This window comes from Callorhinus ursinus, unplaced genomic scaffold (assembly GCF_003265705.2).
Source record: "Callorhinus ursinus isolate GAN/ISIS: 27379988/994484 unplaced genomic scaffold, GSC_fseal_2.0 scaffold2, whole genome shotgun sequence".
Taxonomy (NCBI): Eukaryota; Metazoa; Chordata; class Mammalia; order Carnivora; family Otariidae; genus Callorhinus; species Callorhinus ursinus.
The window spans coordinates 86,176,621-86,199,189 of NW_027397064.1; the positions used below are offsets into that span (position 1 = coordinate 86,176,621).

Below are 22,569 nucleotides of genomic sequence, written 5' to 3' on the forward strand. Positions count from 1 at the left end.
TTTTGATATATGATTGAATTATTTGATACTTACTTGTTATGTTTCATGATAAAATTTGAGGTTACTTAAAATGTTTTTGGAAAAAATTCTGAAATTGAGTTACTTGTGATAAGGGATGGGAAAACAAGCTTAGTGATACAGTTGATTTTAGTGAAGACATAAACAAATGAATATATTTCCTTTTATGTGAGATTCCATTACTTGGTGTCTTCTATAAAAGTATTACATTTTAACAAATCCTCAAATATTAATATTTTCTATAAATATGCAACAATGAATGAAAGAAGCTGTGGCATTTATTGTACTATAATATTATAATTACTGTAAGTTGTCTGTAACTATAACTTAAAATAATCATAATTTTATCCAATTTTAAATTATTAAACTTGCTTCTCCTCTCCCTCCACCCTCCCACCCTTCCCCAGTCAATCATAGCTGTCCTGATGATCAGTTTAAATGCAAGAATAATCGCTGTATCCCCAAGAGATGGCTCTGTGATGGAGCTAATGATTGTGGAAGCAATGAAGATGAATCCAATCAAACTTGTGCAGGTAAAGGTTTGCTTGAATATATACATAAATCCCTTCCAAAGTTAGTCACCATAAAAATGCAGGTCAGTGCTTTGAACTAAGCTGAACCTTCCTAAGGCTGATGATCTGATTACTACAATAGTAAATGAGTTCAGAGTTTGATGCCACAAAAGCTAGAATACAAATTCTCTTTTACTTAATCCGTGGGCATGACTCTGCTTTCCAAAGTAATTTGGCACTTTATCTATCCATATGGGTTGACTGTCAGTACACTGCTTGGACAAGACTTGTCCCTGCTAAATCTTAATTGACAGTGGAGGGTGAGGTTTATTATTAGCATGCTGTGATGGAGGCCATCTCACAAGAAGAACTATTTTTGTTTGTGTGTGTGTGGTGTGTGTGTGTTTTACCTTGAAAAAATAATCTGTGTATTTTATTTAGTCTGCTGTAGAATACCTCTGTGAATAGCTTTCTGTTTCTGGCACATTATTTATGTGGGGTAGGTTTTTTATTTTTTCCTTTTTCATGAAGTCCCGAGATCATGAAGCCTATTTTTATTTCCATGTAATTTATCCCATTGTAATACATCTGTGAATCCCTAGTCAGATTCTCTTTGAATAGGAATACACAGCTTGTGGTACAGGTTTATAAGAGATGCCAGAAAGGTCATGATTAGTCAGGTAAGTGTTGAAAAATGATATTGACTAGCAGCAGCCTAGACCTATTCTTTAAATGATGAAGAAAAAGTAGTGTATTTGATGGCTCTTATTGATATCTTGGTAAAAATTGTGGTTGTTTTTGGTAGTCATTACATACAGCAATGTCAAAATTTATCAACCCCTCCCCTTCTTTATTTGCCAAAATAAGCCTCACTAAATAAAAATTATTATAACCTATTAGTGAAAACTGTACCAACAGCATATAGAGAAAAGACCCAGAGGTTAAGGAGCCTGGTTTGTACTCTTGGTTGTGTCACTGGTTTTCTCTTGGAAAGGCTTGTCCCTCAGTGCACTGTAATTTCTCTGTATATTTCTTTCTGCTCTCCAAGAGTATGAATTGGCTAGAAGGTATTTCCTAACAACCTTTTTTCATGTACTAAACAACAATGAAAGAACAAAACAGTTGCCACTCCATATCTTAATCTGCATCTCATATTCAGTTTTTTTTCCATAGTGACATATTTGCTGACGATCCACAAACTAGTTATTCTCATGTCCATTGACTAAATATAGTCCAATATTTTAGAGAAGGTATTTTCAAGATATTTTGTGCATCATGTAAGGTTGTTTTATAAAGGGCTTTCAAATAAAAAGGAACCTCTAGAGACTCTCTGGTCCTAGTCTCTCCCTTTAAGTCTATTCATTTCATAGCTGAAGCATGGAAGAAAGGACTTGCCTTAACTCACATCATTGGTAAGAACTGGGAAACTCGGGGAACCTGGGTGGCTCAGTCGTTAAGCATCTGCCTTCGGCTCAGGTCATGATCCCAGGGTCCTGGGATCGAGTCCCCCATCGGGCTCCCTGCTCCGTGGGAATTCTGCTTCTCCCTCTCCCACTCCCCCTGCTTGTGTTCCCTCTCTCGCTGTGTCTCTCAGTCAAATAAATAAATAAATAAAATCTTTAAAAAATAAAAAAAGAACTGGGTAACTCTATGAGTTATTCTCTAATCCAATTGTTCTTGTTATCAAACTATATTATCCTGAGTTTTAGCCAGAATTTTAGGTATGGTCAATTTAACTTTGCTTAGATTGTTCTTACAATTAGGACTATAATTTACAATGAAGCTTCTTTCTAAGCTGGTACAATTATTATTTTTTTAAAGTTTAAGGTTTAGTTCTGAGACTATGTTCCATTACTTCTAAACAGGTCTGTTTTCACCTTAAGATAAAAGGAATTGCTGACTCAATTCATAATACCATGTCTTTTTTCATTTCTGTTAGACTTTTAGAATCTTCTTGTTTCTACGTGATTTTTAAGGGAATATTTGGGATTGACTAGCTACTGATAGTAGTAAAAGTGAAAATGCTATGTATAAGAGCAAATAAAACAATCAATCCTAATCAATCCTAATTAGTAAGATTTCTCAGCCACCCCAGGCTTGTAGTCCACTAGGAAATGGGATACAACCTGCTTGTACCTCAAGTGCTGCTTTCAGTAATGGCGGCTGATGTCTGCCAGTCAGTACCAGGTCTTCTTGTCAGTATATTTATAACAGATGCTATGGTCACAGTATGCCTTAGGAAATTAAGAAGAACAAAAATTAAGAATAAAAAGAACAAAAAGAAAACCACAAATATGCCTTTTAGCTTTGAAAATTAAGTATGTTGTGTTGCAATATATTTCCATTCTGTTTGACCAAAATAAATAAATAGGTCACATAGTTCATCATTATGAAAAAAAAATATGGCAAATACATTAGATAATTTCTCTGGCTGGGTCATTTCTTTATATATAGGCATATACATGGATAGGTATCATAGACAAAGGATTTCCCAAATGGGGGGGGGTGTTATTTTATAACCGAATCCACTGTCCTGTAGCTTTTAGCATTATGACTACTTTATATCTAAAGAAAATCCTTTCTTACAAGATGCCAATTTCCTATTTTGTTCCTTTGGGATTTCTCCTTCATGAATCTACTAATTCAATAAAAACTTATCACAACATTGGATATAAAATGAGGAAAAATACACTATACCTTTCCTTAGAAAGGTATAGTGTATTAGTGTATTTTTACTACTTAGTGTATTTTTCTCTCCATCCTTAGAAGATGGAGAGAAAAAACATGTAAATGGGTCTTTCTAATGCAATATTCAAAGTGTTAAGTTGAACTACAAAGGGATGCACAAGAACAACTAATTTAGTCTTTGTGTATCTGGGAAGGCTTCAAGAGGGAGGTGATATCCAAGCTAAGTGAAAGAAAGAAAGAAAGAAGAAGGAAAGAAAGAAAGAAAGAAAGAAAGAAAGAAAGAAAGAAAGAAAGAAAGAAAGAAAGAAAGAAAGAAAGAAAGAAAGAAAGAAAAAGAAAGAAAGAAAGAGAAAAGAAAAGAAAGGAAAGAAATCTGAATAACAGCTCAAGTCATTCAATTAGGAAAAATAAGTAATCTGATAAAATTAACCTTTGGCAAGATTGTGGAATAAAAAGAACCAACATACACTTTTTGTAGGTGTATAAATTGTTTTTCCACATTGGAAAGCATTTGGCCAAATCCAATAAAGTGGAGATATGCATTCCATTTCTAGATTTATGCTTGAATAGCTATGCTCAAAGAGATGCAACTAAGAAATTCATTGTCCTAATGCTGGTAATAGTGAAAAATTAGAAACAACTCAAATGCCCATTAACAGGAAAAAAATATATATATATATGCTATATAAAAAACTATATATAACACTATATAAATATATATATTCATGTATATAACACTATATAGTGTTATATTCACATAATAGAATGCTATTCATACTTAAAATGAATAAACTAGATCTCAAATACCAACAGAAATTAATTTCAAAAGCCATGTTTAACCAAAAGTTGCAGATTATAAATCATTTAGTGCCATTTATATGAAATATAAAAATACAAAACAATTCTATATATTCTTATTGATTTATAAATGTGTAAGAACAGGATAAAAATATGTCTGGAAATTAAAAAAAAAAAGAAAATAAATTAAGGATAGTAGTTACATCTAAAAAGAAATAGGACCGAAAATAATTACATAGGAGATTTCAAGTGTACCTATAACACATTTTTCTGATGTAAAACAAAAACAGTCTGTAGTAAATATAGAAAAAAATAAGATTTGGGATGCCAGGGTGGCTCAGTCAGTTGAGCATCTGCCTTCGCCTCAGGTCATGATCCGGCTGGGATCGAGCCTCGCATTGAGCCGCATATCGAGCCTTGCGTCGAGTCCCGCATCGTGCTCCTTGGTCAGCGGGGAGTCTGCTTCTCCCTCTGCCTGCCACTCCCCCTGCTTGTGTCTCTCTCTTTCTCTCTGACAAATAAATAAATAAAATTAAAAGAAGAAAAAAAAGAAGATTTGATAGAGCTATATGATGGTAGACAGGTGTTTAAGTTAATTTTTTCTATACTTTTTTACGTGAAAGGAATTTTTTTGGGGGGGGGGGGGGGGGGGGGAGAATGATTGATTGGCATAGTTAGTGAGGGTGAGGTGAAGTCCACAGAGGATGATAGGGGGTTGGAGGATTCGCCTGGACGAGGAAACAGCATATGTACAGCAGGAGGAAGAAAGCTGACAGTCGGGGGCTTGGTAGTTGTTCTCCCTCACAAAAAGAGAATATGTTTCTCCACTTATGAGAGAGACCCAGAGGCCAAAGATGAGAAGTAGTTAGTTTTGAAGTTCTTTTTCCTCATAGTTGCCAATGATGATCCTTGGATTCAAGCGTAGCTAATTTCAGGCCAGATTTTTTCCATAGCACTGAGCTCTGATTAGATTATATAATATTTATTCTTCTCACACCCTCCACAAATTTTGACCAAATTCAAATGAGGCAGATATATTTGCATGAAGAAAACCTGCTATATTAAAGAAAATCAGACTTCTTGGGGCGCCTGGGTGGCTCAGTTGGTTAAGCGACTGCCTTCGGCTCAGGTCATGATCCTGGAGTCCCGGGATGGAGTCCCGCATCGGGCTCCCTGCTCAGCAGGGGGTCTGCTTCTCCCTCTGACCTTCCTCTCTCTCATGCTCTCTACCATTCTCTCTCTCTCTCTCAATAAATAAATAAAATCTTTAAAAAAAAGAAAATCAGACTTCTTTATAAGATAAATTGAAAAGTATGTGTTGATATGACATAGGTTTTGTTTAAATAGAAGGCTTTGATTAAAATACGGCAAAGGCGAAGTTTAGGAATAATGTGTGAAGATCTCTTTGCTTCTTCCTCCTTATTGTTCCTGTGTGTTGTGGGATTTCTCACTGCTACATGACAGCAGGAGAAGCATAATTAGTGATGGGTAGAAAAAATTCACATTGTTACAGTGGATTTCTGATTCACTGCTAGATAAACAATTTCACTGAGGAAGTATAAATTTCCTCTTCATTAGAGAAGCATTTGCTACAACATTAGAGTCCTCTGGGGCTACTCTGCTAATCTTACCTCCAAAATCATTTAGATCTGATGGAGACAGGAACTGAAAAAGTAAAGATGGTGTCTTCCTGATATAAATCTAATGATTAGGAAGAGATGATTTAGTCCATTTTACTATATCATATGGACAGACAGTACGTGTAGATTTATGGAATGAAGCATTTTTTCCCATCTGAAATTACTTAAATTTCCTCAGTAGACTAAGCAGGTAGTTCTTCCATGATTAGAGCAGTGTATTCATATGTTTTCAGGTCATATGATCCTTCAAAAACAAGACAGTAAATATTCTTTGGAGTAATGGGTCCTAACAGTTCCCCAAGCTCTGAGTTAGTGAAGCGACACACAAATTCCCACCCTACACAATGTGTTACCAGGTTCTTAGGAGTTCTTTCTCATTCTCTTCTATAATCACCGTAGTGCTCCTGATGAAGGAAAACAATCTGAGAAAACTTTGCTAGAACTAAGTCTGAATGGCGAGGAGGGAATTCTGTGACATAAAAAAAAAAAAAAAAAAAAAAATCAGATAAAACAATATTGTGCTGGGATATTTAATATATTCTTATTATGGGTCAATTAATAGGAATGAAAATAGGTGATGATATATTTTGCTTTAAACAAGAAAGACTGAAAGAGTGAAATAGAGAATGAGGGAAGACAGGAGAGATGAAGGAAAGAATAAGTGGAGAGAAGAAAGGAAAAGAGGAAGGGAGAGAGAGGAAGAGTGGAAATAAAGAAAGAAGAAGGGGGGAGAGAAGGAAAGGGTGAAGGAGAACTGGAAGGAGGAAGGGAGAAAATACTGAAAAGAAAACTTTTATTAAATTTCTCTTAAATCTCGGGGCACCTGGGTGGCTCAGACGGTTAAGCGTCTGCCTTCTGCTCAGGTCATAATCCCAGGGTCCTGGGATCAAGCCCCACATCGGGCTCCCTGCTCCGCGGGAAGCCTGCTTCTCCCTCTCCCACTCCCCCTGCTTGTGTTCCCTCTTGCTGTCTCTCTCTCTCTCTGTCAAATAAATAAAATCTTAAAAAAAACATTTTAAATTTCTCTTAAATCTCAACAGGTAAAAATTATTTACTGCAATCAGTGAAACAAAACAAAGACTTGCAAGAAAAAAAACATGAATCTTGTTCACACCTCTATGCTTTTTCCTTCCCATCAAGGAAACTAAATGCCAACACCTTCATCCTTCTCTAGGCTAATACAAATATATACATATTTCTCCAAGTAGACATAGTTTTATTAAAATTACCTAGGAACTTTGTTGATTTAATCTAAACATTAGAATAATTTCACAGAAAATCCATAGAGTCAGCCAAATGAGACAACAAATATTTAATCCTACCTGAAATTACAACATTGAAAACTTCAGAAGTATACATATTTGTGGGATACTTAAAATCTATTAATGTAAGATAAATACTCTATTTGTAAAAGGAATAAAAGGAAAATCCAAATATTGTATAAAATTTTTTAGATTTAGAACCCTTAGCTACATAAGCAAAGCAGAATACAAAGTGTAATAATTTTCTGGAATTTCTAATTATAGACACTGAGGTGAGCAATGGTGCATCGAATCTAATATGTTGTATCAAACCAGTAATGTTTTCATTGTTTTTCTCAAGTAACCTTTTAAGTATTCATTAATAATAGGTATGTTTTTACATGGCAAGCATACTTTCCTTAGAGGAAATAACTAGCACACAACTTTTAAGAAATTATTTTAAATGACCTCTGTAACCCTGATTTATGAAAACTCATTTTAGTGTGTTTGTATGACTTGTCTTTGAACCACTCTCAATTTTATACCAATCATTAAGTCATAAGGCATTTTGATGAAATAGAAGTACATCCTTCTAATTCTCAAACCCCAAAACAGAAGGAAGTCTGTAAACTAAGCAGTGTTCTCTTATCATGCCTATAGAAATCCAGACCCTAATTTGCTCATCTATCCAATCCTCATCTGACCCAGATATTAATAGGTGTGAGTATCCCCTTCTTATAATTTCCCACTCTTTTTTTTCTGACCCAGTAAAAAGAAGGGGTGGTAGGAAACTGATACTTAAGAAAACAAATTTGTATTTCAAAGAAAAGAAAAAAAAATCAAATATTTAAAAATAAGTAAGTAAAAAAAACCAAACCAAAACAACAACCAAGACCCAAGTCTGTAAAACCAAAGCCTGGGAGAAAGGTTAGGTTAGCTATCTAGGATTTCATGCTTTCAAAAATTGACCTGACTGTAATAGAAAATGGTAAGCAAACTCCTTGTAGAACATCACCAACCCCTTCACTGAATAATTGAAACCACTGCCTTTGGCTAACATAGAAAGAAAGATTCCATGTGTGTGTTCATTGAAACCGTTGAGAGAGGCCAAAGCAAAGTTTATTAATATACTTTGATTTAAGTTACACATTTTTATTTAACTATGCTGAAAAGTAAATTTTAAAAATCTGTCATAAGTCTAAATGTATGTTTTAAGAAATATTTTCTGCATTCTTGTTCCATACTTTGGATCATTTAGAGACCAAGAAATAAATGCACTACAATGTTAGAGGAAAAGAACAATTCTGCCCCCATGACTAACCCTGATATAGTCTCCAAATCCTTCCTCCTACATTACAGCAAGTTTTCTTGGTTTATTGACAAAGACTATGTGAAATTCTTTTTTGTTAATTAAGAGTTGGATGAAATTTAATTCCACCGTATATTCATAAGCATGTGCCAGGCAAAAATTGTAAAATAATGAATTCATAGCTTCATTTATGGAAGTGTGTGAGGATTACTGAATATCTTGTCATTTAGCAGCCACTGGAATTGAAGGGCAAAGCATGTGAACTTCAGAGAAAACAAGCAAGTTGGCAGTATCAAAAAAAATAATAAAAATTTACTTTAAAATATTTTATCTAATAAAACAATAGAATATCCTATGTGCAAAAGAGTTATTGCATGATTTATTTTACCTGAACGTTGTTCAAAAGGTCTCTAAATGTATTATTTGTACATTAATTGGTTATCTTAGCCAGAACATGCCAGGTGGACCAGTTTTCTTGTGGAAACGGGCGCTGCATTCCCAGAGCATGGCTATGTGACAGGGAAGATGACTGTGGTGACCAGACAGACGAAATGGCATCTTGTGGTAAGTTGTGAGTGAACCACGGTTAGTGGAGACAATGTCAAATCGCTATAATGTCTCTCTCTTTTTTTTTGAAAGATTTTATTTATTTATTTATTTGCCAGAGAGAGAGAGAGAGAGAGAGCACAAGCAGAGAGAGTGGCAGGCAGAGGGAAAAGCAGGTTCCCCACTGAGCAGGGATCCCAATGCAGGACTCGATCCCTGGGATCATGACCTGAGCTGAGGGCAGACGCTTAACCGACTGAGCCACCCAGGTGCCCCTCACTATAATGTCTCTTAAGAGGTTACTTATTTCTTTATAAACACTAGTTAACAAGGCAGAAGATCTGTCACATTTTATCACTGCCTTTTAGGCCTGAGTGTGTACCTTAATGATAACTTTGGAATATGAGTTTCATGAGTCAATAACCATATCCTCGGGTAAAATAAATGGATCTAAACATTACAGACTTTATTAGGAAGTGGTTATTACAAGACTAACAGGGCATTCTCAAATGTTCGTTATTAATCTTATGTTGGTAATGATTAATTTTTTCGAGTAGCTCATTGAGTGACATTTGGAGTAATTGGAAGTACATGTTTCTTCTTAGCATGCATATGTTATCTTCTTGGAACAATAAATACAGACTAAGATTACATGGTTGGTAAACCATTTGTTTCATTTCCATTGAGTCAGATAATTGTTATTAGTTTAAGATAGTTTTGTTAGGGGAAAATTCCTGGTCACTTTTCACCTATCCTCCTACTTTGGGAAATGGTATTTATTGTTACATAAAGTTGCAAATTTAATTACTCTCATTTGTACCCATGTATCAGTAGATTTTATTATCATTTGTCAGAATAATGTGTAGTGAAACATAGTAAGGGAATGAATCCGGTTTTCTAAGAACCTGTGCTTTCTTTTAGGCATGGCTATGAATTTTTAAAATTATTAATGGGAAAAACATACATACATTATATATGCTTAGCACATTTATTAAAAATATAATGCATTGAGTATATATTTTTAATAATTTAACTCCATGTTATAGCACTTCTAACAGTGGGAAAATGAGACCTTAAAAAAAAAAAAACCCTCATTTTAAAAGGCTCTAGTTAGGGGATGCATTCATGGTTTAGCTAAAATTTATTTTTAAAAAATTTCTTAAACTAGACTTAAGTTCCTGTAGACTTTGGAATTTGTGACCTTTGAATAAAGTATTGATAAGTAAGTAGTACTAATTGACATTGTAAAGAAAACAATAGCAATGTTAAAGAAGAAAGCAATAGACAGACACAGTAACAGTCAATAATACATCTCACATGTAGAGTTTCCAAAGCCTGTCCAGTTAAGGGATTGGAACAATGTATCCTTCTGCTTTCCAAGATCCAAACTATTCCTGTGGCTGGGTCTGCATCTAGCCAGCTCTATTATTTAGGAAAGCTTAATTGTTTTCCCGTCCCCCGCATCTCCTTCCAGAATATAGCAAAAGGATAATGAACAACCTGAAAACATTAAAGACAGAAAAATCCTGGAAACAGTCCTGATTTAGAAGGAAAGGCCATGAAAACATTAAAGAGTAGGAAAATAAATAATGAGCTCGTTAGAGAACTTCGGTTAGGTCTTTGATCTGGCTTATATTTAGGACTTTTCACAAGGTGAAGGAAAGAAGGGTCGGAGGGAGCTCAGACACATATTTTCTTCTTGAATACGTACAGCAAATCTATGAGAAACATACTATTGTTCAGATTTTACAGATAAGGGAATCAAAACTTAGAGACATTTGACAACTTGTTTGAGATCATAAGGCTAATAAATAGCAGGACCAGGCTATGAATCCAGGTATACCTGAAACTAAAACTCAGACATTTCAGGTCAACTTTATCTGGGAGCCATGGATTGGGTACAAAAAGGGAGTAGTAGATCAAGTAATTATGCCTATCCATATCCATTGACTATCTTATTTAAATGAACATACACCTATGTATATGATCTAGTGTTTGCCCATTTTTTTGTGGTGTAAATACTCCCGCCGTGGCCAATATCAAGTTGCTAACATGACTTTCTGAATGCTGATTTAGGAAAATATGTGCACACCAACATATAGCATTTCCACAATACAGATGCAATAAACATAACTAACTCCAAAAGCAAAGTAATCAGGAAATTATGAACATTGATCATTTATTGCCCTTGCTTTCAATATTATTTAATTACAAATTTATATAGTTCATTTATTTTAAATAATGGATGTGTGCTTAACAACTGATTCCTAGAATCCTTGAAAATTTAAAAATCTGTTGTTGCAAGTTGGTACAAGATGCCTCCAGTATACCACAGGATATGAACACACTGTGAAATGTAGTTGTCAGTTTGCTTCTGAAATATAGCCAAATTTTATAAAGTGTCAGTAAGCCACATGGGTTAGTCTCAGCACCATTTCCCCTTTATAAGGTGACAAACATGATTCTCTCCAAACTTGTTCCTCTCTGTAGTAACATGAATTTATCTTTCAGATTGTCATCATAAATCAAAATTTATGTCAGTAGGGAAGCTGATAGTGAAGCTCTGTTAGGCATAATCTCACTTTTAAAGTTGCAGGAAGGATGACATATATTATTCTCATATCAGAAATTATTTCTGCACTGAATACAAAACGATAAAAATATTATAAATTGTTTAATTTACTGCATTAAAAAAAGTCACTCTCCTTGGCAGTAATCTAGAAATGAATATAGGTTCAGCTAATTCCCAGTTCTATTAAGCATCATTATAACATTTGGAGTGATCACATTTCACTTTTCCCATTGGAGTCGGTCAAGTTCCCATAGGTTTACTCCTACTAGAACACTGCAGTCATTTCTTTTTTCTTATACTTTAGCTCCACAAACAGTTTCTGTTTTGTTTAATAACTACTATTTTATACTGAAAATAATACCCAAATTTTGATTTTAAAACATGAGAAACCTATGGTTAGAAATGCTTCTGGTTGTAGTTAGGAGCAGAAGGTACTGAAACCGAGGGTCAAATTTTAGTGGAATTCACTAGCACCTATTTATAAACCTAATTCATTTTATTTGCCTTTGCTTTTATAACAAGTTAATTGCATATTTTAGGTTGAGATTATATATGGGCAAACACATAATTAGGAAGATCTTTGAGGATTCTCCCTTCATCTTTTTTTTTTCATTATTATTGCAACTATTTATTGTGTTTCAGGACTGGCATGTATAGACAGGAGACTCTGTAAATTGATTTTGCAAATAAGAGCAGATATGTTAAAATTGTGAAGACTGTGTTGGAAGTGGACTGTGTGTCAAGGAACTAAGTGGTCACTCATTTCAAGGGTGTTAGCTTTGGTTCTCAACTTTAACTGTCAGTAAAAAAATCACCTGAGAAGCTTCAGAATCATCTGCCATGCCTCACCCCAGACTAATTAAATAAGAGTCCCTAGGGGTCAGACTCAAGAATCAGTAATTTTAATGCCATCCAAGTGGTATAAATGTGCACTCAAGTCTGAGAACACTTAAGGCCAAGTTTCTCAAACTTGAACACGCATTAGAATCTCCTGGAGGGCTTATTAAAAAAGCAAAAGCGAAAACAAAACCAAAAACCAGAATTCTGGGCCTGATTTCCAAAGACTATGATCCAGTAGGTCTTAGGTGATTCATAATTTCTATTTCTAGCAATTGATACTGATTGTAATGCTACTGGTCAAGGGACCATACTTTGGGGAACACCTTCAGGTTTGATTTTCATCTTACATATATACTTAATGACATAATTTTGTTTATATATGCAAAATGAGTTAAGATAGAAGCAATTATCCAGACAAATTTTCTTCCCATCTCCAAATTACATTAAACATAAGTGCATTTCGTGATTAAATGTAAGAATATTTCAGGCAAACTTTCACTTTGCCCCTTGGAAAATTTATCGTCAAAAACAAAATTTATTTGTTTATTTTAAACTGTAGTTTAACTATTTTGAGACTGTTCTATCTTCCAGTTATCTCAACATAGCTTATATTTATTATTATTTTTTAAATAAACTTAATGTGAGTTGGTAACTTCTGATTTGTTCAAAGGGTTTAACTTGGGAAAATAGCTGAAATGTATTAACAGATTGAAAGTCAGTTCAATGGGGTATAAATAAAAATCTACTGAAACTTGCAAAGTTAATATGATTCCATTTTATGGATGTTGACTTTTTAAATCTATGAAGGTAGTAAAATTTTGTCTCATGTACTTGTAATTTTACTTGTAAACGTTCTTGTAATTTTATTCCACATAATTAAGGAGGAAAGAATCAGAATGAGAATTGGCAAATATCAGACACAAACAAAAGAGAGAACTGTCAAAAAAAAATCATTTCCCAGTTAAATCCATGTATGTTGTGTATCAAAGATATTTTCAATTAGGTTATTAGAAAAACAAAATTTCTGATGAAATTTATTATTATATACTTATATTGTTATTATAATTAATTTTGTAAGAAAAATGCATACGTGTGTAACAACTTAAGTGAGGATTAATAACCCAGAGGATTATTAACCCACATTAACCCAGTAATTATTAATTACTGGCAAAATGTGAATATTGCCAAGCACTGCTTTCAGTTGCTCTGTCATTCCTTGGTAACATCTTGGCAGACACAATGATTCTACCAACTTTTAGTTTCTGTAACTTGATCCAACCTGTTTTGAAATTCCAGTATTATATCTTAGTCAAAGCTTTTTTGTCCCCCACTGCTGGCTAGACCTTAGGTTCTAAGAACTTGGATGAGAGGTGACCGTGTTCTGTTTTTACCTCCCTACATCTGTTCCCTCTGCTAGCCTTCGCTCTTCGATCACATGGGACAGTTGGAGAAATAGGTAACATCTTTTTAAGTAGGCCTGGTGGTAGCTTCCTCTGCTTCTCTGAAGGTCACTGCCCTCTGACGCATAAGCGATGCCACTCTCTTGAGAGACTCTTATGTGAGATCTTCAGAGAGGCTTCTCTTCATAGTTCCCTCAACTCCCTCTTTCTTCTCTGTTTCCTCTTCTTCTTCCCCACAACTAGATTTCTTTTATCCCCATCCCCCCCCATCATTCCCATCCCCCTTTGTTACGTGGGCACTCTCTTGGTTGCATTGCTGATATGACCAAAAAAAAAAAAAAAAAAAGTTTTGCTCTCTTGTGCGGGTCCACTTTTTGTCCCTCCTCACCCACTCTCTTAAATGTGATCAGGTTAGTCTCCTAATGACCCATCTTTTATTTTTTTATTTTTTTTTTTTAAAGATTTTATTTATTTATTTTGAGAGAGAGAGAATGAGAGATAGAGAGCACGAGAGGGAAGAGGGTCAGAGGGAGGAGCAGACTCCCTGCTGAGCAGGGAGCCCGATGTGGGACTCGATCCCGGGACTCCGGGATCATGACCTGAGCCGAAGGCAGTCGCTTAACCAACTGAGCCACCCAGGCGCCCCAATGACCCATCTTTTAGATGCCACCACTCTCCAGTTCTTTCTTCTCTAGATTCAGGGTAAAATGGTCAGTCTACTTCCTGAGCAACATTCAATCAGTTCCCTTTTCTCATGTACTCATAAAATTTCATGAATGATTCTCATGGAGTCTCTCCTTCCTTTGAATCCACTGGTCTTTGAACAAAATTGACTTGTAGATTACTCTTCTTTTATAAAGAATAGCTCCAACTACTGGATTCTGTCTATAAAATGCGAGAGTACTTAGCATTTCCTTGTTCTTAGCATTGGATCTAAATGGCTGCCTTAGCAAAAGGAAAAATCCCACTATTATTTGTATTTATTTACTTAACTCAGTCAATCATTTTCTCCCTCCTACTCCCTCTCCTTTTCTCCCTTCCTATTTCCTGTTAAGGCAGGAAGGCACATGCTGCCCAATGCAGACAGATTCTGCAAAATGTACATAATGCATGTTTATTCAATGTATGGAAATTTAGAAAGAATAAGAAAACCATTCATTTTAGCCCCTCACATTATAAATAAGGTAACTAAAGCACTGAAAGTTGTGTGTCCAAATTTGCAGAAAGAGTTAGTAGGTATGGCAAGCATTGGAACTCAGACCCATTCACTCCTCATTATCTGTTTCAGAGAATCACAGGTATTGGTAGTTGCCTGTACATGCTATCTAATTCCATCATCCATCCAATATAAGAATTCTAAAACTGGGGCGCCTGGGTGGCTCAGTTGGTTAAGCGACTGCCTTCGGCTCAGGTCATGATCCTGGAGTCCCGGGATCGAGTCCCGCATCGGGCTCCCTGCTCAGCAGGGAGTCTGCTTCTCCCTCTGACCCTCTTCCCTCTCGTGCTCTCTATCTCTCATTCTCTCTCTCTCAAATAAATAAATAAAATCTTTAAAAAAAAAAAAAAGGATTCTAAAACTGGTCTCAATGATGCTTACCCAGTCCTTGTTTGAATATTTTCACGAACAAAGAACTGGCTATTCCACAGGGTAGTTAATTCTACTGGTGGGCAGTAATTGTCAGAATATTCCTCCTTTGTGGAGCAATATTGCTAAAGATTCTACTCAGTGATTCTTGTGCTGTCTTCTGAAGCTACGCCATCAAAATCTATAACCTTGTCACAGGATCACTCTTTAGATAACTAAAGGCACCATAATGCCTACCTAACCCTTCTCCTTTACAACTGAAACATACCACTTCTTTTTTTTTTTTTTTTTTGGCTTCTCATTACTTTATTTTTTTTTAATTTTTTATTGTTATGTTAATCACCATATATTACATCATTAGTTTTTGATGCAGTGTTCCATGATTCATTGTTTGTTCATAACACCCAGTGCTCCATGCAGAACGTGCCCTCCTCAATACCCATCACCAGGCTAACCCATCCCCCCACCTGAAACATACCACTTCTTTCATATATCCTTACATGACCATTTGTAGGCTCTTTCCCTACCAATTGCCCTACTATGAATATAGTTGTATTTTTAATGACCTTAATAAAATTAATGGTCTAAAATGGGGAGTTGATGTCCAATGGGTATAGAGTTTCAGTTCTACAAGATGAAGAAGTTCTAGAGATCTGTTGCACAGCAATGTGAATACAGTTAACACTACTGAATTATATACTTAAAGATAGTAAAAATGATAAATTTTACGTTGTTGGTTTTTTTTTTTTTTTGCCAGAATTAAAAACAAATTCATGGTCTAGAATTAAACAGGACTTAGTATCCCATATGTGGTATTTTTATAACAGATTGAAATGTACTTATTACCTTCACTAATTTAGATTCTGGGCTTCTGTTAACACAATCATAGATGGCAGCCTTATCATGTAACTCCCACGTCAAGTGTCCAGTCAATTAATACAGCTAAGCTTTTCTAGCTTTTCTTATAGACCAGATCATTCCTTTTGGGTGCTTCTAATGTTTACTTTTCAAAGTTCTTTTACCTTTATTTTGATAGTCTTCTCAGTCTTCCTTATCCACCTACTTCTGAACATGTATCTGGGTCTGGTCTTTTCCACTCCAAACTGTCACTCTTATATTTCTGTCCTCCCGTAACTCCTAACCCTGATGCGGTTTTATGATTTTGAATCCATAATATTAATGATGTCTCCCAGTTTTATGTAATTCAAAAATTTGATAAAATAATTTTTAAGGCTGTAACCAAATAATAGTAACAAAGGCATGAACCTTTTGGGGAGTAATTAAAAACATTCTTCAGGGGAAACTGATTTAACAATTAAAACTGTATGGATACAGTTTTGAACAAATTACTCATTCACTTCAATTTACTACCATCTTGCACTTATGATACTTTCACTTATCTTGAGATTTCTCAAACATGGCTAAAACTACAAGAACACTCTATTTATGGCATTTTCATGATACATACTTACCTAAAAATTGTATTGGCAAATAAATGAAGTTAGTTTGGCATGCCTTGTTTTTATTTTATTCTTGAGCAAATAATCTCTTTAAAAATGCTGACAAAATAATGTTTTAGCAAGTTTATCCTGGAATTATTGCCAGAGGTATATGTAAACTTCACTTCTCTATTGTTTGATAATTTTCACTCATTTTTGAAATTGGGACAATGTTATTCACCCTTTTCCAATTTTCATTCGTCTTTCCATTCTTCCATTTATTTCAAAATCACTGTCAATATTCTAAGACCAAAATTATTTGTTTCGTTACTTGTTTGATAACTTGTTTCAATGTGAAGATAAACTCACTTTTAGCTATTATTTTTTTTCCTTTTCTTTGATTTAGAACTTTAACTTCTTATTAAACCTATTTGTTTTCACTTCACAATCTGACAGTAATTACTTCTATTAGAATGTTGGAAACAGGGGTCCCTGGGTGGTGCAGTCGGTCAAGCGTCCAATTCTTGATTTTGGCTCAGGTAATGATCTCAGTGTCTTGGGACCGAGCCCCACCTCAGGCTCCATGCTCAGCATGGAGTCTGTTTAAGATTCTCTTTCTCCCTCTCCCTCTGCCCTGAGTGTGTGCTTGTGCTCTCCCTCTCATTCTCTCTCTCTCTCTCTCAAATAAATTTTTAAAAATGTTGGAAACAAAGAAATTAAGTTCTTTTTCCTGTTTGTGTCATACAGATTTATGCTTTATATCCCAGATGGTCTTGTTCTGTTTTTTCATGTTCTATACATTTATATTAAACATTTTTATTATTTTTGTTTAGAAGTGTTATGCAAGCTTCTGTTAAATTGTCTTTTGGTTATTCTTAGAGGTATGTGATGTGCTTTCCCATCGTCTTCGGTTACAGTGCTCTCTTTTATACGTACTAGACTAATAAGGCTCTGTATGCAACAAAGTGGGAGGTTAGGCAAACCCTGCTGGGGTATATTGAAAGCCACAGGCAGAAATTATTAAAAACAGGTTTTAGTTCCTTGACCTAACTCAGCATTTCCACAGCTTTTTGCTTGAGGATATGAGTCACCCAGGAAGTTTGGTACTAATAAAGATCCCCAGGCCACTACCGCCTTCCTCCAAAAGTTCTCATTCAGTAGGTCTTGAATAGAGTCCAGGAATATGTATTTTAGGAAAAGCACTTCATGTGATTCTTATCCTAAGGCAAGTCCAGAAAATTTAAACTATGTGATGTCGACATTCCCTACAAATTAGAATTTGTTAAGGCTGCTACAACAAATCACCACAAACATGATGGCTTAAAACAACAGAAATCCCTTCTCTCACAGCTTTGGAGGCCAGAAGTCTAAAATCAGCAGTGCCTCCCCCAAGAGAATCCTCTGCCTCTTCCAGCTTCTTGTGGCTCCTGCTTTTCCTTGGCTGTGGCAGTATCACTCCAGTCTCTTGTCTCCATCTTCACATGGCCTTTCCCTGTGGAAATTCCCATCTTGAGATCCTTAATTACATAGGCAAAGACCCTGTTTCTAAATAAGGTCGCATTCACAGGTACCAGGGGTTAGGATTTCATATATCTTCTTTTTTAAGATTTTATTTATTTATTTGAGAGAGAGAGAGAGAGAGAAAGAACAAGAGCTGGGGCGGAAGGTGGGGGCGGGAAGGAAGAAGCAGACTCCCCACTGAGCAGGTAACCCCAACGCAGGGCTTGATCCCAGGACCCTGGGATCATAACCTGAACTAAAGGCAGCCGGCTTAACCGACTGAGCCACTCAGGCACCCCAAGGATTTGGCATATCTTTTTTTTTAAATTTAATTTTATTAATTTTATTATGTTATGTTAGTCACCATACATTACATCATTAGTTTTTGATGTAATGTTCCATGATCATTGTTTGTGTATAACACCCAGTGCTCCATTCGGTACGTGCCCTCTTTACTACCCATCACCAGGCTAACCCATCCCCCACCCCCGCTTCCCTCTAGAACCCTCAGTTTGTTTCTCAGAGTCCACAGTCTGGACATATCTTTTTGATATATATGATTTAACCCACAACTCCGGAGAAACTACACTACCAGTTGAATTATAATAAAGGCTCAGGTATAAGTAGTTTCAAAAGCTGTACAGATACTTCTAATATACATCCAGGTTTGTGAAACACTCTCACAATGCCAGTTATTTAGTCCTTGCCTCCTGATTTACTTCTTATGCAACCTCTCTATAACATCCTTCCAATCCTCAGATTCTCTTGCTTTTCCCTTGTATCTGGAGCTCTGCACCTCCAAAAGAAATTCAGCCCTTTAAATTTCTGTCAAGAGTAAACATGAATTCTTCAGACATTTCAGCAGCATTGATTTTACACACACACACACACACACACACACACACACACACACACACACACACACTGCTGTGATAACCCACTAACTGTTCTAGTTTTCAGTACCCTTTTAATTTCTGGACTCTGAAAATTTCTATTATTTTCTTATACATGCAACCATGTATTAAAACCGTTGGTTATTACTTTATCTAACATTTCTCTTTGTTTTCCTTATTGCCAGAACTATTCAATATGTTTTTCTAGGTCTCCCATTAGTCTCATTCTGCATATACTTCCTGGATGTTCCTTTTGACTTCCAAGACTCTGTTATATCAGTAGCAATCACTTCCAAATCTATTGCTCCAGCATATTTGTAGCTCCTAAAATTTCACTACTTCTTATACTCTTCTGCCGCCATTCCGAATTTTTTTTAGTTTTTCAAACATTTTATATACTGTGACTTCTGGGCCTTCAGGAATGCCATCTTTCTAGAATATGCTAAAAGTACTCCTTCCCCTCCTGCTCCCCTCCTGATTTAACCAAACGTGTCATTCATATCAGCTTGTAGATAACTTCCTCTGGGGTGAATATCTAAGAGTAGTTTTGACTTCTGTTGTGTGTTGCAATAACACCTTATGTTGCTTCTATCATAGCATTTAACAGAAATTTATTGAAGTCACTTGTTTAAATATACTACAGGTATTTTTCCTACTAGATTGTAGGCACTGTGAGAAATGAAAATGCTGAACTTTGTATCTCCAGTGATTAGTACTATTTTATTCATTCATATTCATTCATTCTAGGTGATGTGTCACTAAGGCCTCGAACTCTATCTGGTATAAAGCTTTCAATATTTTGAATGAATAAAACTTTTGAAGTAGTTTTCTACTCTGTTTCACAGAGTAGAAACTTGAGGTCAGAGATGTTAAGTAAGTATCCAAGGTCACATTATAATTAGTGTTAAAATCAGGATTTCAACTCAGATTTGCCTGCCTACAAACTATATTCTTTATATATGACCTATGTGATGTCTAAAATGAGGATTTTATGTAACAACAATGGAAGAGCAACAAAATGAAGATGATTTGTGGTACACTGTTTTCTTACGGTTTTCTCCAAAGTATCTTTACTTAATTGGATCTTTTGAAGTCTGTCCTGTGCACGTACCAGTTCTCAAGAGCCACAGCTGGTATCATTATCTAAAAATGTTATATATTTCCTCAAAGGATATAATCCTATAATCTATATAATTTTAAAAAGCACTATTTTCCTATATCCATATTTAATTATGGATAATTAAATATCCTTAATATCCATAATTAATATCCTTAGAGTAGGTAATAAACAGAATTAAAATTTAAATGGGCTGCATAAAACACAGAGAGAAGAATTAAATTTTCCATCCTTATAAAAATATTTCTGTGCTATAATTTTTTTAAAGGGTATTGGTATGATCGGCATGGCATAGGGATGAAATAATATATTTTGGAACCAGTCACACTATTATTCAGATTTTACTCTGACACTGGCTGGTTATGCAGTGTATGCTCAGGCAAGTTATGCTGATTTCTTTTACAAATCAGGGTTAGCAATAACAATTGCTAACTGTTGTGAAGAGTATAGGTAATGTATGTACATAACTAGCCTAGTATCTCATACTCAATAAATAATAATATGTAATGTGAGTATTATCATCTCCTTCAAATTTAGATAACAATTTCCTAACCCTGGATTCCTGTAATATTCTTACTTTGTCATTTATTTTGACTTGAATCTGCTATACATTTTCCCCATACTTAGTCACGATGATCAACTTTATATACATCCAGGATGTGGACTACATGCTTTCAAACAGACCTATGATAACTTTATTTTGAAACTTCAATAATAAGTTACTTAGAAATATTCACTTTGAGCCCAAGAGGGAAAAAGAAGTAGGAAAATTCCTAGAGACAGGAAAGAAACAAATTAGATCTGAAAACTACCTTTAAGGCTTTGTGTACTGGATAAATATAAGTAGAATACCAACGATGATTACTCTTGAGAGGAGAGAAAATTGTTGCCATTTACATAATAGCATACATATAACCTGGCAATAAATTTTAAATGAAAGATATAATAGATAAATTGAGCATACCACCTGCAACAATAGAAGATTTTTTAACAGTCCATTACTCCACATTAAATATTCTACGAGGCTGAAGTCACCACAGAAATAAAATATAGTTTTCTTCTCTTTAGTGAATTTTAATATAAAATGTAAGCCACTTTCATTCATAACTTTTTCTCTTCAGAATGAATCAGGTAATCTTTCCAAGTGTCCTTCAGTCTGTCTCATGGGAGATCCAAAGTCAACGTCGAGAAAGAAAAGATTGTGTTTAATATTTAAGTCTTTTTCAAATATAAGAATTCATAATGGTATCTTAAAAAGAACAAATACCTAGAAACAGACTGAACTACCAGATACTATTTTCAACTTTTTTAAAATTAATGCTAATATGGAAGAACAGAGAAAATGTTAAATTTATTTTAAGAGGATTTCATTTTATTTTTTAGGAGAAAGAGTATATTGTCATTAGACCGCTTACTATCAGATACCCGTGATAAGATACTAAGAAATTATGGATACAGTATTTTCCAATGTTAGTGAAAAGTGAAGTGCCTTATATTATACTTTAATTTTTAATGGAACTCCTTCTAAAGTGTGTTGCACATTTGACTGCATTATTAAGCAGAGAAAATCCAAAGATAATTTTAACATATTAAATTTATTCTTCTATTTTTTTTTCCTGAAGTTCAGTTACTATCTTTTACTGGATTGCTATGATAATTCCAGGAGTTATTCCGTAGATAAGCCCATTTTTGTTACATTAAATGCCTTCAGGGTGTTGTGCTTTTCCAGATGACATTTCTTCTGACTTCTTGACTGTTAGGACTTTAAGGACCTGAGAGATCATGTTACAAACCACATGTCTGTCACCAGAGAGGCTGTGTGATTTACTCAATGTCATAGTGCTTTGTCAAGAAACAGAAATGAAACATTAGTAACTTCACTCCCTTATTCCGGTCCCTTCAATTAATGCCTTTGTTCTTTTTAGTGATTTGTCCTATGCTTTCTTCTAGTTACCATTTTCTTAAATTCTATATAATTTACCTTTGGTCCTATAAACTAAGTCAGACAAGGAGGTTGCCAAGAGAAATAATGTGACTAAGTATTAAGTAAAAAAATAAGTCAGAAATGAGATACAACTATTTAAGAACACATACCCATTGTATGCAAGTATGTATGTTAAATTCACTGTGGGCAGATATATCATTCATTTTCTTAGAGATTGAATGTACACTGGGTTTTAGATTATTTTATTTACTTTAAAAGCTTTTACCTTTTGGGGGCTAACTTCCAGATTTTTTTGGCGGAGGGGACAGTTTTTAGACTTAGAATCTAAGACGTAGACTCTTACAGGTCACTTGAAAAATTTCCCAATGAAGTAGTGCCAAATTTCAGAGGTCTCCAAATCCTTGGGGTGATTTAATTTTTTCCTAGTTAAATGTATGATGTTGGTTAATATGTTCCTAAGTTTATAGAAGAGAGATTAAAAATGTGAATTAACCTATTCTAAATTCAAAAAGATGCTATGTTATTT

General features: G+C 34.9%; 1 protein-coding gene across 1 annotated transcript in view; it reads left to right on the forward strand.

Moving 5' to 3' along the window:
- LRP1B (LDL receptor related protein 1B) overlaps window positions 1–22,569 on the forward strand; it is a 1,894,461-nt gene that overhangs the window by 1,166,264 nt on the left and 705,628 nt on the right. The window contains exons 17-18 of the mRNA XM_073905704.1: window positions 426–551; window positions 8,654–8,770. Of these exons, the coding sequence (XP_073761805.1) occupies window positions 426–551; window positions 8,654–8,770 (243 nt within the window). The remainder of the gene's footprint in view (window positions 1–425; window positions 552–8,653; window positions 8,771–22,569) is intronic.